An 18,953-nucleotide genomic window follows, 5' to 3' on the forward strand; every position below is an offset into this window, starting at 1 on the left:
AAATGTAAAGCCAACTTGCTCTAAAATCCATCTGTTTTTCATTTTCTCATAATCTATAATCAGGAAATCCATTCATACATGACATATAATTTTTGTGCTTTCAAGTGGATAGTGGAATGTGATGTTCTGCGTACAGTCACATCTAAATTGATAATTGTCCAGGCAGAGTGTAATTTTAAAGTGTTGGATGAAGGAAGGTTTAATTTGTATATTAGAAGTCTCATACATTTTTTTTTTGCCTCTGCATGTAAATGAGACTATTCTCTTCGGTGGATTTATCTGAAGGTGGGATGGCTGCCTCAGAACAGGCCACAGCTTTCTGAGTAAAGAGGATACAGTTTAAAGAGCCGGTTTAAATGCAGACTCTTCTTAACTGTAAACCGCACAAACTCATTCATCATTGATTTTCAAATGATGGGTTTCTATATCACTGGTTTAAGGTCCGTAGTCTTGCATTCCTGTGTCCGCATGACACCAAAAGAATAACAGTATGGTGGCTGGAAAGAGGAGCGGTTATTATATGGCTCCAAAATGCTAGCTGGCATAATGTGCCATGAACAGCAGAAATCTGCTGGTAAAGAGAAGATTGCAGCAGTGCTTAAAAATAATTTGATGTTCTAAAAATATAAATACAAGAAATGTTATCACTGTTTGAATTATTCATAGGTAAATATAAAGGTTTGACCAAAGTTTCTGGAGATAAAGGTGCCCTTTCTGAAAAGAGTCCATTCTTTCTCTTAACAGAAATTTATATTACGTAAAACTTCTATAGAAAGCTTTTTTCTTGTAATCCTTACAATGTAAGGATTTCTTTTCTCCAGAAAATGCAACCATAGAAAAGAACATATAAATTATGAAGTGTACTGTTTCATCAAATATCTCTAGTTGCATATTCCAGAATAAAATAGATGCATGTAAAATTATGCTTGTTCAAACGGCTTCATTTTCACTCTCTGAACAAGTGCTAGTCATACACCAGATTTCACAAGGTTGTTTTACTTCCTGTTGGTAAAATATCTCCTGTATCAAACCAGTACCGGAGAAACTCTGCTTTTGCTTCAGTTTCTTCTGTTGATCACTTCTCCACGTAAATGTTTTGCAGTATTCAGTTTGTCTTAGATGAAGTTCTAAAAGGTGCTGTGGTTTCTAAAATAAAATATTCTTGTATATTCCAAATACCCCTTCTAATTCCACTGCCTTTAACAATGCATAGCATTAATTAAAGCATAAGTGGAGTAAATCTGTGCTGGGAGCAATTGTTCATTTATTAAAAAGGCTACTGACACAAAATAGAAAACTCTTACCAAAGTTCTGCTACTTTAGATTGATAAGATTGAAATATACTTTTTAATAAACTCATTTTTATCTCACTAACTATAACTTACTATTATTATGGACATAAAAAACATGGCTGGGTATGAATAACACTTTTATTAAAAATCTCTGAATTTATTTGAGTGCTTCTAGGTTTTGATTATAATTATTTTTTGCAAAGGCTTGTGAAATAGTTACAGTGAAAAGCTTCAGAATAAAAAGGCTTGGCCAGAACAGTGGTTAGAGGTACCTAAAGAATATGGAAGTCAAGCACTTTAGTGATACTTTTCATGTTGTCCCAAGCATAACATTCACAATTCAGGGTTTTCTAGGGCCTGAAGTGGTTTTGCGTATAAGAGCCTTTGACTGATTTTTCTTCGATGGATTTTCTAATCTGGTAAATACAGTTAGTCAGTGTGCTTGCAGATTAAAAATGTGGTTTAATGTTAGTCACACTTGGACACACTTCATTACTCTATCTATAAAACAGATTCACTCTCATTTACTGTCTTTTTTTAACTACCTTACAGATCTCTCATATTTAGTCTCGTAATCCATTTATGTCCAATAGGGCTGTAAGCTCCATTTAACGTGAAAAAGTGAGATACTGTAGTTCTTGTCTTTGGGACTACAGAGGAAATTATAATGGTCCAGGATGCCTAACTCATGGGCCTGCTCCACACTCACTAATTCATCTTCCCACATTGCTTCTAGCTGGGAATCAAAGATGAGCCCCAAACAGAAAGACCCCAGTATTTATTTTCATGGTATTTGTCTGTGAAAGCTTTCCCTTCCTGTATTAACTCTTTTATTATGTCTGGGCAGTTTCTGTATTTCTCTTGACCAGTAGAGAGAGAATTTCAGCACTACACTACAGAGTCATTTATTCCTCCAGACTTTGTGGGTAGCAGATGAAATTTAATGGATGGAAAAGGAAGGTCTTGTTTTTAGCGGGATGGTAGGTCAGTAATAGTAATGAAACACGATGCCAATGCCACTTAGTGAGAGAAAGAAACTCTTCTGAAAAAATAAATAAATAAATGAAGCATTTGCCTGTCAAAGTTCCTGGGGCTTACAGAAAGCAGCAAGAGATGAAGATGAAAGATACGGAGGCATTTTCCAAATAAGGTTATGCTCTTGTTCTCATTGACTTCAGTGTTGACAGAATCAGGTCCAAAAACTGTGGTGAGGGAGCACAAAAAACATTTGAGAATCTTCCTAGTCCTCCCCCTGCCTTTTCTGGAAATTACAGCCTTGCTATACTCATCCTTTGTTTAAAAACAAAACAAAATCATGATTTGGAAAGGGCTGAGTCAGGCAAGGCAAAATCCTCCATAGCTGTCAAGAAAATGCAGCATGGCTTTGACTTTTCTTGAGCCGTAAGATTCTCTGAAACTCCTGACTCTCCTTTAGGGAAAAAGTAAGATCTTGGCTGTTTTGAGCAGATACTATTCTGTGCTATGTAATACCGCAGTAAACAGAGTCATGTGATGTCATAAACTTCAGCACATCACTGGGATGTCAGCCACCACGAGAGAAAGCTTACTAAGAGAAGTTGTTCCAAACATGGTGCCTGTTGTTTTTTGCTGCAAAGATACACTAAATAGCACAATTATTGACCTTGAACTGTAGTATTTGAATGTTTTCATGTTCAGTATTAAGAAATACGTTTGAGTTTACAATCTCTCTCTCACTTCTTTCCTTTTTTGTTCTAAATAGGAAATGGTTATGGCAACCCCCGCAACTCACCAGGTCTGCTGGTCTCACCTGGCAACTTGAACAAGAATATGCAAGCAAAATCTCCGCCTCCAATGAATTTGGGAATGAACAATCGTAAACCAGATCTCCGTGTGCTTATTCCACCTGGCAGCAAGAATACAATGCCATCAGTGGTAATGTATTTTCAAAGCATTTTTTAAATCTCCTTCAGATAAGATATTTAAGAATTTCAAGGCCTGCTATGCCAACTAAAATCAGTAGAATAACATTCCACATTCTTGCTTGTTTGGTCTTTCTGTCCAGCTTTAAGGCTTGACATCAAGCTAAAGATGTAGGCAGATTCTTTTTAATTGCTTTAATGAAGCTACTTTTACTTCCTCCTTTTTTACTAGGAACTTACTAAATAGGAACTGTGTCCTGCACAGTGTAAACTTCTTCACTCACCTTCCTGATAACTGGAAGATTCTGTCCTGGATTTTTCATGAAGCCTGAATTTAACCCCAAGTACTGTTAGCATATATATTTCTCTTAAATATTTAGCCATACAGACTCTCAGCAGATGACAGATTAACTGCAAATAAATGAATTTGAAGTCTGTCACTCTGAGCAACAAAAGCCAAATTTTAGAAGGATGAGATGTAGTAAGCACGTAGACCAGGATAGAGCAGAGCATCAAACTGCTGTAACTCTTAAAAAAATGCCAGCAGACTGTTACAATTAAGGGTTGAATCATGAAGGTGTCATGTGAGTACCTTGCAGTTCCCTTCCAGAAGTGGGATAGTAGTTGCAAGTAAATCTTTATTTAGTGTTTTAACATTAAAATTGAGTTTGATTAAAAAGGAAGCTTGATGGTAAATTTAAGTGCTGCTATAAACACATTTTTCCATTACATAACAAATGCTATTAAAACACCTTCCAAGCTGGCTGCCGTAGCTTGATGTATTATAAATTAACTTTGAACATCAAACTAAAACTTCCCGTAAATGTGATGCTGGGCTCTTAGAGGATAAGTAACAAATAGTCTTCTACTCTGAGGAGGGCAATCCTCAAAGTCGACCAAGGCAGTGACAAGCTGTCTGCATCAAATGATTTATTCCAAGGTCCTTAAAACTGATACTTTCCAAGGGATTCTGTGAATGGTCAGGTATCCTGAAACCAGGTATAGCAACACTATCTGCAGCCACCGGGGCTACAGAAGAAGTGATGACTTCTTAGCAAAAGGCTCATGCTGGAAAGTGGATAGATTGTCCTCGCAAGTTGAGAGAAGCATCTTGTTAGGAGGACAAAGAAGAGATCTGTGAAGTGTTATTTTTTCCAGACTATACTCAGAAACTGTGTAGCTTTCAGCCCCTGTCAGATGAAGCTATTCACTAGGCTATAATGCACCCTGGTAAATATCTACATTCACTGATTTTTAATGCTCCTTTCCTATGCACTCAGTCTGAGGATGTTGATCTGCTCCTGGTAAGTGGTAGTGATGTTCATCCTAATAATGAAAACATAAAATCATTTATTTTGTATGATTGCTATATGTCTAGATGAAATGGTAGTTCAAGTCAAATGGAAAACTTTACCATAACTGTATTGTGAACAAAAAGGTCATCACAGCTGTTGAAACTAGCAGTACAGAAGACAAGGTGCAGTTATTGAACATATTCAAATTATTCACGCTAAAATAAAGCTCTCTTGGTGCTGATGATTTGCCAGTGCGTACTCTTGTGCTGTTGAAGACGGCACAGTCTTATTACGTTCTTTGGTGGCTTTCTTCACATTTTATCCTGCCACTCACAGGATTAGAGCTCTCGAGTGCAGTTTTTACCATGCAACGTGTAAAGCCCCAGAGTTAAACGTGTAGTTGCGGTGCCACCTAGCACTCCTGAAGTTTGTTACTGCCAAAACCGAAGCAGCCAGAGCACCATCTGCTGGTAAGAGCTCAGCATCCAGCAGCCTGGGGTGCCACTCGCTCCCGGATCAGGGCCTGGGGTTCTTTCTTTCTCTCTCTCTTTCTGATTCTCCTTGCATTTGAATAAAAAAGGAAAACAGTGGGGGTAGAGTGTATGTATTTCATGGTTTTTCACACGATCTGTTCTTCTACCCACAATAAAATCAATCTTCCTTGTTAGTAGTTCAGTTACCTAGGAGATACTGATGTAATGGGTTACTATGGTGACAACTGGTCTCTTGAAGGCTTGTAAATGATAGGGTTGGCAGAGTTCATAAAAGCCACATGTTAAATGATTAATTTCTAGAAATTTGTGTCAGCTTTTGTTTCTCATGCACAAATGAAACCCAGAAAGGTAATACACTCGGATGACTTAAACCCAGTCAATAATATGTTTATTTTACTTACTTTAAAAGAATCAGAGGATAAATAACTCCCAGTCTGCTCAGTCATTGGCTACTCCAGTGGTTTCCGTAGCAACTCCTACTCTACCAGGGCAAGGGATGGGAGGATACCCATCAGCCATCTCAACAACATATGGTACTGGTAAGTATCAGTGCAAGATGGAAGGGAGGGGGAGGGAGCAGGATGCTGACAAATGTCTGTCTCAGGGTAATGAATTAGCTGCTGTTCCTTGTGAGAGACTGAAAAGTTCATAGCCCATAGGTTGATACGCTTCATTTACTTATTATCTGTCCCTCTTAGAGGGACATTTTATCTGAGGAGGGACATTTTATAAGGGCATATAGTGACGGGACAAGGTGAAATGGCTTTAAACTGGAAGAGGGGAGATTTAGACTAGATATGAGGGGAGTGATGAGACACTGGAACAGGTTGCCCAGAGAGGCTGTGGATGCCCCCTCCCTGGAAGCATTCAAGGCCAGGCTGGATGGGGCTGTGAGCAACCTGGTCTAAGAGGGAGGTGTCCCTGCCTGTAGCAAGAGGGCTGGAGGTAGATGATCTTAAAGGCCCCTTCCCACACAAACCTTTCTGTGATTCTATGAACTTGAGACATGCATACTTAAAAGCTAACTGTTTTGCTCAAATGCAAAGCTACTTTTATAGATCTCTTTCACTGGTCTTACTGAAGAAAAAGACAAAAGAAACTTCTTAAACCTCCTAATGCATAATTTCATGTAGTTGAGTGCATCTTCCTAAAATCATGAGGGCAGTGACAACAAGCAGTTTCACTGGTTTCAAAACAGAGTTCAGTATCTTGGTGGGCCATTGTTTAGTTACCTGGAAAATTCTAGAAATGAAGCCTCAAGAGATCATTTTCTGTTCCCATTGCACATTGCTGCTGTATAGGTCATGTTGGTCCACGTGATCCTGTGCTTTTAGAGAAGATGTGCACTGTGTACGTGTCACAGACTACCTTCCTGTAACAAAGGCTGTGATCAAAATACTGTCTTCAGGTTTTTGTCTCTATGAGAACACAGGTATAGTTATGGTGGATATAAAGGCTTTGGATCTTCCAGACTAGGAAAAAGACCTGGTAAACTACAGAATAATTATTAGTGCATTATTTACTCCAAAGTTAATGAGTCAAGGGAAGAGGAGAGTCTGATTTTCTGCTGCAACTTAATGCGATTGATGTAATTAAGATTAAAAGGCTTATTAAGTGACGTGAAAATGATGATGCTAGTTATTATTTACATGCTTCCTCCTTAATACTCTTCTAATTATTTTCTTTTCTGTTTTCAAATCTAGAATATTCTCTGAGTAGTGCAGATATATCATCTCTCTCTGGATTTAACACAGCCAGTGCTCTTCATCTTGGTTCTGTGACTGGCTGGCAACAGCAACACCTACATAACATGCCGCCATCTGCCCTCAGTCAACTGGGGTAAGCACTGCTTTTTTAAACTGTTATATTGTTCTACAGTGACTTCAGTATCCCCAGGAATCCCAAATATGAAATACATCCAGACAACATGTCAGTCCGTGTGTGTAAGAGCTCCATTTCCCAAAACTGGAGCAACATATTTCATGAAAATTTTGCCAGGTAGCTAAAACTGAGTATTCTGTGTCCATTACATTTTCTCAGTAGCGTAGTGAAGAATTCTGTTCAAGTTTTACTCTGTTTCTTTAAATAGCATTTTACTTCACTACTAACAATCAAACCTAAACACTTACTTTGTGCTATTGCTGTATTTTGCCACTTCTGCTTTTTATTTCCAGTTACTGTAGCAAACATTCAAGATAAACTTGAAAAGTGTCTAAATACCGAATACTTCTGGATCAAGTAAAAGTGACAAAACAATTTGACCCGAGATTAAAATTAAACCTTGTAATCACATGCACCCACCTGCTCAGCTCTGATGTTTGAGTTTCATTTGTTTGCAAATGTTTTCTACAAGCAAATAGCACAATTAAGGATAAAATCCAGAAACCCATAGAACTCGTGGTGATTTTCTTGCGTTTAGGATAAATGTTTATGCCCTCTAGTGGCTAATTTCAAGACATTTCCTCCAAGGTTTGTGAAGCAGCATGCTCATCACTTTCAGTATTTTTAAAAGCCTGAAACTTCACACAGGGAATACACCTCATGCATTAGTGAAAAAGCAGTACATTTTTTAATTCAAGTGAATTTAAAGAGCACAATTTCAAAGATCTCAATATCTGCTATCTATATTGAGCAAGATCATAGACATTCACCATTACTCCATGCTTACACTAATGTATGGCCAGATTTGGAAAGCAAAACTCTTTTTAAAAAGAGGCATTGCACACATGCAATTATTTTTGCAAGGCAGTTGCTGTAATCTGAAAGCATGTAATACAATAAATATGGCTTAAATTTCAAAATTCTCCTAATTTATCTGAACATATTTTATAATTTAATTAATTTCTTTACCATGTAAAATGGTTTGAAATTTTCAGCTATACAAGCTTTAGATGAAATATAAACCCTTTGAACATCAGATATATAATTTAGCATAATAAATATTAACTACATAAATACATACAACTGGAATAGTTCCCATTTAATAAAAAAAAGCCTTAACACCTGTCTGCTATGCTTCTTCTATTTTATTTTTGAACTGTGTTGTTTCTGGGCCAACATTCAGGTTAACTGCACAACAAGATACTTATAGTCTCACATAAACTGAAAACTCACGTTAGATATCAATGTATAACCTCACAATCATAGAGTCATAGAATGGCTCGGCTTAGAAGGGACCTCAGAGACCAACAAGTTCCAACCCCTCTACCACTGGCAGGATTTCCAACCTCTAGATCAGGCACTGTATCAAGTTGCCCGGAGCCCATCCAGCCTGGCCTTGAACACCTCCAGGGACGGGGCATCCACAGCCTTTCTGCGCAGCCTATTCCAATAAGCTGATTGTTTTCAGTGGTGTACCAAAGAATGTAATAAGGCTATTTGGCTAACCAAAAAAAAAGTATAAATTAAATCCTAAACTAGCTACATGCCTTTTCAGATACGTCACACATCATCATCTGTTTCTAATTCGTATTACAGTATGTCAAAGTGTAGTGGCTGTGGCTAGTGGAATACATTCTGAGTCATTACTTTTGTTATTATTCTTTCAGTGATTTGTAAATGAATTCAGCTATGAAAGCAGCTTCATTGATAGTTCTGGCAAAGTCTTCTATGTGTGCAGAAAATCACATGCATTTCTTTATTTTACTTCAGTCACTGAGTTGTATATGCGAAAGGACCTATTCTAAGTTCTGGATTATTAAAAAAAACACCTTGAAATTGTACAAATCATAATCTGTCCATATTAGCCTAATCTTGAATTTGTAGAAAAATAATCACACAAAAGTGTGATTCACTAGGCATTTAAGAAAATACGTGTAGAAATGTTTGACCACCCAAATTCCTGTCCTTAGTGAGATAATTCTGCTTCCTCAATGCATGGCAGAAGCATATGGCCAGTAAATAGAATAGGCTGTGCTTAGATGTATTAGCTTGCTCCACCTAAGTCCTCAACAGTTTCAGCAGCACTGTCAGAACCTTCTTTCAGATACCTGGCGAAGATCTCTAAACCTAAGTCTAACCCTGTTGACTCTGCAGTTAAAAACCATACTGCATCACTGAGCCTGAGGGAGAGTTTCTGAGAACACAGGGGTGGTTCAGTTCCCGTGCCTGTCCAGCTCTGGCCTTTTGCTGAGCCTAGTGAACAGGATAGCGATGTAAGGTCTCTTCTGATATGACTGGGACATTAAGTCAGACGTTTCAACGATCCAAGTTGAAAAAGCACAATAGTACTTTTCAGCCTTGTAGCTAGAAAAATTACAAACTAATTCAATTAAAAATCAAAATATATTCCTCCTCAGACTTACTGGTTTCATCTAAATATTGCTGCAACATCTCTTAGTCCATTCCTAATGTTGAAATGAATGATCTAAATTTTTCAGGCACAAGTCCATTATATAGAAAATGATCTCATTCTGTAATCTGGAGTTTAAGAGAAGATCTTTTCTTCCTGAGGGGTCATCCACAGTTGAATGTTTGCCTTTCCTAAAATATAAGTGCAGGCATAGAAATGCAATCACAGTATTTCATCTCAAGAATCTTTGGTAGAGATAATTGCTTACTTAAAAGATGTTTCTCTAAACTTCTACCAAACTGAACAAAAACTTTCCCAAATTCATGTGTATTGTTGATCTGTTCTTTAATTCTTCTCCAGCAAGCTTATTACTTAGAACTATTAATTTAGGTTAGCTAGTAGCCATAGCTAGATACAGACAAGTATTCTCCACTGAACTCTTTTTACTGAAAAATTTAGATGCAGTGACATCGTGTTTTGTGAATTTGTATCACTTCCACTAACGTACTTCTTTTGAATAAAAGCCTTTAATATTTAGGATACAGTCTTTTTCTTAACGCCACCATGGTAAACCAGATGTTCCAGTGATTCAGTTTCATATTATTCTTTGTTTAGAAATGTCCTTTACCAGTATAGACCTTAAAGTGTGTGGAGCTGGTCAAATTACCCTAACACATTATTCTTTTACACTAACTTAAAAAAAAAAAAAAAAAAAAGGAACAAAAAAAGCAACTTTGCTTTTACTTGAAAGAAAAATAAAGGGGAGGGGGCAAGGTTGCATTACTACTAACTAAAAAAATCCGATGTTCTCCTGGTTACAGACATCCAAATTTCATAGTGAATTTTCAGTGTTTTGTCAAGAAAATATATATGTATATTTGAAGCAAAAAGGCATAAAGAGAAGGAAATTTAGAGAAACAAGGGTGGCCGTAAGTGAAAAGACACAAGGTTCTTTCTTCCTTCAGCAGCACTCTTTCACTCCCTGTAAAAGCCTGTCTGATGCAGGTTCACATCACCACTGACCCATGCTGCTGTCTGTGCATGCTGAACTTCCATACTAGTTGGAGGCTGAAACAGAGACGCACTCAAAGCTGATCTCACTGTATCAGTAAGGACAGAATTTGCTGACTAGCTCCTTGTACCCTGATCTGCTTCCCACCTCTCGCACAGCAAAGTTGGTCTGATACAGCATAGTTGCTGTACGATGTTGAACCCATACAGGAACTAGTGTTTCTCCTGTATCGGGGTTGTATTCTAAGTAAAACTCACATTTTCATTCACACTGATCTGAGTAGTAACTGCTGCGTAAAATTTAAAGTTTACAGGGGCAATGAGGAAGAGTAAAGTTAAATATTTTCAGTATAGTATATGGAGAAAGTTGATCACGTCAGCATTAGTGGACTGCATGATAGCTAGTGCTTATAGTTATACACAATCCTACAAAGTCACTCTATGGATTTTCCATATTCAAAACCTGTTTGTTTTTCATTGAGCTTAGAGTAAGTTTCAGAAGATAAAAATAGCACACGCCTAGGACAAAATTACGCTGTTTCTACATTTATTCACACACATACACACACAAAAATAAATCATTTAGTGGCAAAAAGAATTGTCATTTTTTTACAATCCAGTTTCTATTCTAAATAGAGATCCATCCTCTGTTTAGAATACAGGTGAAAGACTGCAACTAAGTATGTACTTGTTCACCATACGCTTCTGTTCATAATGATAGGTTTCCCTTGCAATTGACCATATCAACTTACAAGAGATTCTGGTATAAATATTTCAGAATATTTATGACAATAGTAGAGTACAGTCACCAAAATATATATATATTAAATTTCAGAAACAGATGTATCAGAAAAAGACATTTTAAAAGACGGAATCTTAAAACATATCGAATGACAGTGCGCATCAATTGCTTAAATAGCTCTATTGTTTAAAACTTCAAAAAAAAAATTAGTTCTTACCTGCCAAAATGCTCTTTTAACTCTTTTTATTTTCAGTTTATAAAAATTGTGCTCAAAATGCAGGTGAACTTGCAGCATTTTTAAAACTACCAAAAACCTGTATGCCAGGTGTTTGCGTAACGCCTCCGAGGAAGCAGACAGAATCTAAAGAAAAGTCTACAGAGATGCTTTCTCACACTCCCCTCTGAAACACTGCTAAATAAGCAGCATTGCAGCATAGCAATACAAGCTCTACTTCTTAGACAATACAGCTTTTCTCTCTGGATTTGTTACTTTGAGGTTGTCACAGAATAGAATATGAGTAGGTTCCAAGTGAACAAACTAGACTGAGTATGGCTGTTTTTAATTAGCATGAGTTTTTAACTCTTCCCAGCTTTGCAAAATGACACATCATCTGCTCAAATCAAACACTCCTAGATCAAATCCCCATGCTCCACCATTCTGTATTAAGGGACTTTCAGGTTTAACTATGAATTTATCATCTAAGATAGTATGTAATTGTGTTGTAATTGCTAAACTGGCATGCTGTTTTCCCATGTGAAGTCCTAGCATCTCCTAAGGAAATGAAAAATAGTCACTGGAAATGAAAAGCAAAACAAACCCAGGAATGTGGTTTTGATCTTTTCAACAATTTTTCAGAAAAAAAAGTGAGAAATATTTCACTAAAGTGGAATAACTAAGTTTGATATTTATGGTTTCCTATATATGTGATTTCATAATTAAAGAAGAAAAACAATCTTCTTTGCCAAAACTGCCTACATTTGCTAATTTGAGGGTTATTACTCACTGTTCAATGCTGCAAATTCTGACACGCTTCTCTGTGTAGTAATAAAGGGTAGATGGAAGCAATTGAAGGCAGAATATCCTGCTTTCTCCGTTGTTTAGCAAGACTCATACATTATTAAGCACCGCAATAACTCCTGATTACAGCACCTGATACTATTCAGTAACAATGCCATATAGGTCTGCTGTAAATCTGCCAAAAGAAAAGAAAATGACATTTTGCCTCTCCTAAGTTACAGTAACTGTTGCTTAAGTAAAGCTCAATTCACAGTCAATCAGATATCAGAAAAAGTGGAATATCTCAATAAATGGAAAGGATCCCATCTAAGTTTAGATTTTCTTCTGCATGTTTTTAAAAAAATTCATTCAGAATCCAAATATATATTCTGCTTGCACCTTTGCGTTTAAAATCTTACTGAGGCTGAGTGTCCCCTCCTCCCGACTGTCTTCAGTCTCCTTCACGACTAGAAATCTTGAAATTGTGTCTTTGGGTTTGACACTAATTTCAGCCTAGCAAATGGTCCCTGAGGTGGAGCAGTGTCCAAAAACACAGTGGGAACGGCTCGTTGATAGCTGTGTTTTAACGAAAAAGAGAAAAGTCAGATTTTGCCAGTAGGTGGTGCTTTTGTACAAAGCATTCTGCAGTTGCAGCAGATCTCGTTTTCTTCCAGACAGTGCAAGCTCAGTGTTCTCTCCCCCCTGCCTATCTCAGCTTTCCTCTGCCAAACCCACCCACAAAAATGTGCTGAAACAAAATGAACTGAGAATAAGTATACAGCCTTTGAAAAGCTTTAGATAGCAGTTTCTCTTGGAGTTCTGAGCATCCTCTGGGTTGGGTTGCCTGTCATGCACTGCAATCCTCTGCCATCACCCTGAACTTCTCTTTGGTACTTTATCCATAAATGCTCTGGATAGAATTATGAATTAACAGATTTATTCCATCAAATCTGATCTAAACGCTACCCTGCTGGTGGAGTTCTATTAACATTAATCCAAAGACAAGAAATTTTAACTCTGTTCTAACAGACATAAAACGTATGGGGCCCAAATTTTTGTTTCCACTTTACAGCTGAAGTCTCATGTTGAAGTGAACAGGGATAAGATAGATTGAACTAATCCCAGCAGAAATCCACACCTCCCCTGTCCCATCAGTGCATACACACACACAAGCAATAATTATTCAGAAACCTGCAGGTGGTTCCAGCAGTGCAAAGGCTCAGCTTCCAAAATTTCTTGCGATGCTTGAGGAAACAAAAAGGAAGGGAACTAAAGACACCTCCTTTCAGACCACGTTTGTCGTGGTGTTTCCATCTCCATGCCTTTTTTAATGCCACCTAGAAAGTGGTCCTCATGCTGTCTGCACGCACTGGCACTGCGTGAGCCTTTACACTGGTGTTCTGTGTGAGTGTTTGTGCATTTCCGGGGGCTCCATGCCTCCTCCGTCTGTAACTGGGTTTCCTTTCCTCCTACAGAGCTTGCACTAGCACTCATTTATCTCAGAGTACAAATCTCTCCCTGCCTTCTACTCAAAGCCTCAACATCAAGTCAGAACCTGTTTCTCCTCCTAGAGACCGTACCACCACCCCCTCGAGATACCCACAGCACACGCGCCATGAGGCGGGGAGATCTCCCGTCGACAGCTTGAGCAGCTGCAGCAGTTCCTACGACGGGAGCGACCGAGAAGACCACCGGAATGAATTCCACTCCCCCATTGGACTCACCAGACCTTCGCCGGACGAAAGGGAAAGCCCCTCTGTCAAGCGCATGCGGCTGTCTGAAGGATGGGCGACATGATAGCATTATTACCTATTAGGTTTTTTTTTTTTCTTGCAGTGTGTGTGTGCTATACCTTAATGGGGTAGGGGGGGTCGATATGCATTATATGTGCCGTGTGTGGAAAAAAAAAGTCAGGTACTCTGTTTTGTAAAAGTACTTTTAAATTGCCTCAGTGATACAGTATAAGGATAAACAGAAATGCTGAGATAAGCTTAGCACTTGAGTTGTACAACAGAACACTTGTACAAAATAGATTTTAAGGCTAACTTCTTTTCACTGTTGTGCTCCCTTGCAAAATGTATGTTACAATAGATAGTGTCATGTTGCAGGTTCAACGTTATTTACATGTAAATAGGCAAAAGGAAAACGTCTGCCAGAAGTGGCAGACCTTTACTGAGAGAGAAAGCAGCTGTTATGCAACATATAGAAAATGTACAGATGTTTTGACAGACCCAGTGGTTGGGTGGCTGTGAATCCATGCTAGAAAGAGACTGGGTCACCTAACACACCGAAAACGCTCAAAGCCATGTGGGCATATCTTTGGAGTATGGCACTCAGTTAAGAAGGATCAAAGCATTTGAAGAGGACCATACTTGTAAAAAAAAAAAAAATCGAGTTCGAGGGCTAACATATTTAATTTTAAAAATTCTGGGTCTGCATCACTTATTAAATAAAAAAAAATATAAAAATATGTACATTACATTTTGCTTATTTTCATATTAAAAAGTAAGACAGAGTTTGCAAAGCATTTGTGGCTTTTGTAGTTTCCCTAAGCCAAAATGTGTTCTTTTTTCCTTGATAGCTTCGCTAATCTTTTAAACAGTCCTGATGAAAACAGAGGACTTTTTGTATAGAAAGCACTACCCTAAGCCATGAAGAACTCCATGCTTTGCTAACCAAGATAACTGTTTTCTCTTTGCAGAAGTTTTGTTTTTGAAATGTGTATTTCTAATTATATAAAATATTAAGAATCTTTTAAAAAAAATCTGTGAAATTAACATGCTTGTGTATAGCTTTCTAATATATATAATAATTATGGTAATAGCAAAAGTTTTTGTTATCTTAATAGTGGGGAATTATATTTGTGCAGTTGCACATTTAACTATTTTCTTTTGGTTTTATTTTACTGGGCATACATTTTACAGATCAAAATCATGTCTTGGAAGACTGATCTGTAAAAAGTTTGAATTTACCCATGGTGTAACAACTGAAACCATTTTAATACAACATTTTACAATCAGTTGAGTGAACTGCGATTCATTGTATATACTGATTAGTTCTTTCATGATGTTTTGTGCATTGTAACAAGTTGAGGGCCCTTCTATAACCTACGTCCTGCGTATCTTGTAGATTTCCATGGGTTAAATGGCAAAGTGGCATCGCTTGACCCTTCCTTCCTCATCAGCGAAGCTGGTATTCTGCCTGTTAGAATTGGATGTACAGCTCTAACGGCCATCGGTTGCGTGAGTGCAGGTGAACATTTCCAGAGGCAGCAGGGAGAGCAAGAAGTGAGGGATTAGCACAATCCCGCCTGTTGTGAAGTCCCCTCTCTCGCAGACGTAAAACCTGCAGAGAGATCATCAATTAAAGGACCATTCCAAAGTCCATCTATCGTACCCCACCAATACTGGCCACCAGGCCGCTGTAGATGTCACAGCCCTCACAGTCACGTCTTGCAGTAGGGATGCTGTTGAACAAAGCTGCCTGTGTATTTACAACCCAAAGCGATTCACTTCTGCATATGGCGCCCACCCTTTCTCCTGCCTCGTATTGTTCCTTTGACTGAACTTGCTTCACCAGAAGGGATATATCATTGTTTTAAGTTCTTGTCCGTCCCTCTTGCTTATTAGAAGAAAATGGTATACTCAAATGTTTCAGCTTAACCTTCCTGTGGGAAGGAAACTTTGTTCAAGCAACATGCTAGTGCCATTGTAGAACTGTAATACTTCTTTCCAAAAGTTGTTCCAGCTCTCACTCACATACCTTGAGACTATGATGAAGGACATAACTGCAACAGCGAAATATCGACACAGAAAACATTTTGTTAAGGGAAATCCACACCCTATTTCCCTTCTACATGTGCAGTTGCTGTGCACTGCTCAGCGGTAGAGGTTACCTCCCTGTAGCAGCAAACAACTAACAGATGACAGCGTGCGCTAGGACATACGCTTTCCACTTACTGTGACTTACAGAAGCCTGCCTTACAGGCACTCTCAGCCATGCAGGGGCTAGTGCATAATCTGGGAACTATCTAAGCAGAATACTGTGCTAACAAGGCATACATCTTATCTCGCGTAGAGGTCAGCAGGGTAAAGAAACAGATACGCATGTTAAAAAAAAAATTAAAAAAATAGAAAATGGGGCCCATAATTAATTTTAAAACACAAAACTGCTTTTCAAAACCACTTTCTTCACCTTCAGATGAATCTACAGTCATATTCTCTTATGAGAATTTTAAACTTTGGTGTGTCAAAAATATGCAAATATATCACAAATGTATACTTTGACATTTCAACGAGAAGTACAACTTTATCAGTATTGTAGTAGAAACTTGTCAGTGGGGAAGGGGATTTGGTCTATTGAAATATGAAGAATAGCCATATAAATAGTTTACCTTGCGATTTGCCTCAGCAACGCATGAAGAAGAAAAGATAACATATTTAAGGAAGATGCAGTGTAATATATTACTGCAAGTAACTAAGCGGAAAGTAGCGTGAAACGTATTGCCTGGGCAATGTATATTAACTCTGACAGTGATTTTTATATAAACATGAATAGAATAGAATCACATGAAGATCAATGCCAGTCATCCCTCTTGTTCCTGCTACTGAGGGCAACTAACATGTACTGGCGAAATTGTGGGGGATAATGCATATTTGCAAACTGATCTAATGATAAGAAGCACAACTTTGATTGTGAAGTCACTTTCTGTAAACTATAACTGTCTACCTTTCTCTGTTCTTTTATCTGTACCTTACCATTTATTGTATTTGCAAAGCTTATTTGGGTTTATTGTGTGATTCCTTTGTATTTAAGGAGTTTGGGGCAGAGCCCTGAAAGAGTATTAACATTTACTTTACCTTAACCCGTGCTATATAATGTTTTAGGCAACATTCTTAATTGCAAGTTCAAACACCTGAAGTGGCATTCTAGACATCTGCAAGTATTGTTATAGCTAAGTTAACCTCTATTAAAAGGTGTTGTTGTTTAGTGTTTAATTGCTGGTGACAATTATATGATATACTCAATCTGCACAATCTGTATATTGTATGCATTGAGCCATTCACAGTAAAGCTTTTATCATTTCAGTGTTTTTCAAAAGTTGTGTTTTATAATGAAATGGCTTATATTTTTCCCAGAAGAGGAATTTAGCAGTTTTTAATGAATAATATAAAAATATCTGTTGTCCTCAGATCTCTTTTTCAGGTAAAGCTAACGTAAGAATAGAAGAACTCTTAGACAGTTTTCAAGGATGTCAACCCTTTTGTATTGTACGTGTTATCCTATATACCCTCTTTTACCTATAGTCCTAACAGAGCTGTTTTGTTTTCCTTTCTCCTTCGCCTTGAAGGTAAATGCTTTGTAATTTTTTAAAAGCCACTTGAAACCTCAATAAAGGCTGTTGCCTAAGCATGGCATACTTCATCTGTTCCTGTTTGTGCCATCTGCTGTGATGTCGTCAGTTATATGGCATTAATTTCCTGCCACTACAGGTCTCTCGAAGGACTGATGGAACATTGGTGTCTGTTAGAATGCTTCAGACTGTAGATGTAATAAAAGGCTTTTGTTAATATATTTTAACCAAAGATGTGGAGCAATCCAAGCTTTGAGCCACAGACCTTCTGCATCAAAAGTATCCATTTGATTATTTTCATAATCAGGTGTTGCATTTTTACCTTCCTCGCTCATACCTCAGACTGATCCATACCTCAGTTTGAATCAAAAAATCAGTTTAGTAACGCATTAAAAAAAAAAAAAATTACAGTACCTGAGTCTTTTGTGGAGTATCTAATGTCAGACCTGGGTCACTGCAGGCATTACACTTGGATTGCTTCAGATGGTTTGTTGTATCCTTTTTCTTTTTCTTTTTTTTTCTTCTCTTTCATGGGGATCTGCTTCCATAAAACAATGGTGATAACAAAAGAGCTTGTAAATGGGAGCATACAAGCATTTGCAACAAATATTAAAATAGAGGCTCACAGCGGCATAAGCTGGACTTTGTCGCCACTAGATGACAAGATGTTATAACTAAGTTAAACCACATCTGTGTATCTCAAGGGACTTAATTCAGCTGTCTGTAGTGAACAAAAATGGAAAAATTTCAAAAGATTCTCCTGCTGGAAATAAGGTATAATTTGTATTTTGCAGACAAATCAGTAAAGTTACTGGCTTTCTTAGTGATATGGTGTCTGTGGTGTATTTCTTATTAATTTAAATACTGTTCTTTTAATGTTTCGCCCTGTCACTTGTTCTTGTCTAGAAAATCAAGTGCCTTTCTATGCGCCCTGAGCACCTCCATGCCTCGCCAGACATCATCCCACCAAATCAGAAAAACTCCACAGCTCTCGCTTTACAGGGAGGACTGTGAACTAGGAAGTTTATGGCCAAATACTCTCACTGATGTGAATCTGAAGTCCTGTCTCCTTAATGTATAGAATCATGCAATCATTTGATTTGGAAGGGACCCTTAAAAGTCACCTAGTCCAACTCCCCTGCATTGAACAGGGACATCTACAGGTAGAGCAGGTTGCTCATAGCCCTGTCCTGCCTGACCTTGAATGCCTCCAAGGACAAGGCTTCCACCACCTCTCTGGGCAACCTGTTCCGGTGCTTCACTTTGATGAAGCCTAGATTTTAATGACTGAAAAGTGTTCTCTTGCTCAGTAAAACACAGTGATTCCTGCAGCGCTGCCCTAGAAGGTAGTGAGTGATGCTGCTTGGATCTGGTCCTGATGTCCAACCTAATAGTAGCTAGGTGAGATAATGCCTGGCTTTCAGCTACTTAGTCACTGACAGGGAGCCCACATTCTCTTATATGCATGTCCGGTAATTCCTACTAGTGCAGAGAACCATGCTAGAAACACAAGAAAAACAGGCACATTCTCTAAATGTTGTCTAGATATTTGGATCTGATCCTCATACCTATGTTCT

General features: G+C 38.0%; 1 protein-coding gene across 7 annotated transcripts in view; it reads left to right on the plus strand.

Annotated features, from left to right (window-relative positions):
• The window catches only part of MEF2C (myocyte enhancer factor 2C), a 124,278-nt gene extending 106,075 nt beyond the window's left edge, over positions 1 to 18,203 (plus strand). For 6 of the 7 annotated variants that reach the window (XM_021380550.1, XM_021380548.1, XM_021380545.1 and 3 more), the window contains 4 exons: positions 3,034 to 3,206; positions 5,392 to 5,521; positions 6,686 to 6,821; positions 13,499 to 18,203. In XM_021380550.1, coding sequence (XP_021236225.1) covers positions 3,034 to 3,206; positions 5,392 to 5,521; positions 6,686 to 6,821; positions 13,499 to 13,820 — 761 coding nt within the window. In that variant the 3' untranslated portion in view covers positions 13,821 to 18,203. The remainder of the gene's footprint in view (positions 1 to 3,033; positions 3,207 to 5,391; positions 5,522 to 6,685; positions 6,822 to 13,498) is intronic. The other variant, XM_021380549.1, reaches the window with a different exon arrangement.

Source organism: Numida meleagris, chromosome Z (assembly GCF_002078875.1).
Source record: "Numida meleagris isolate 19003 breed g44 Domestic line chromosome Z, NumMel1.0, whole genome shotgun sequence".
Classification (NCBI taxonomy): domain Eukaryota; kingdom Metazoa; phylum Chordata; class Aves; order Galliformes; family Numididae; genus Numida; species Numida meleagris.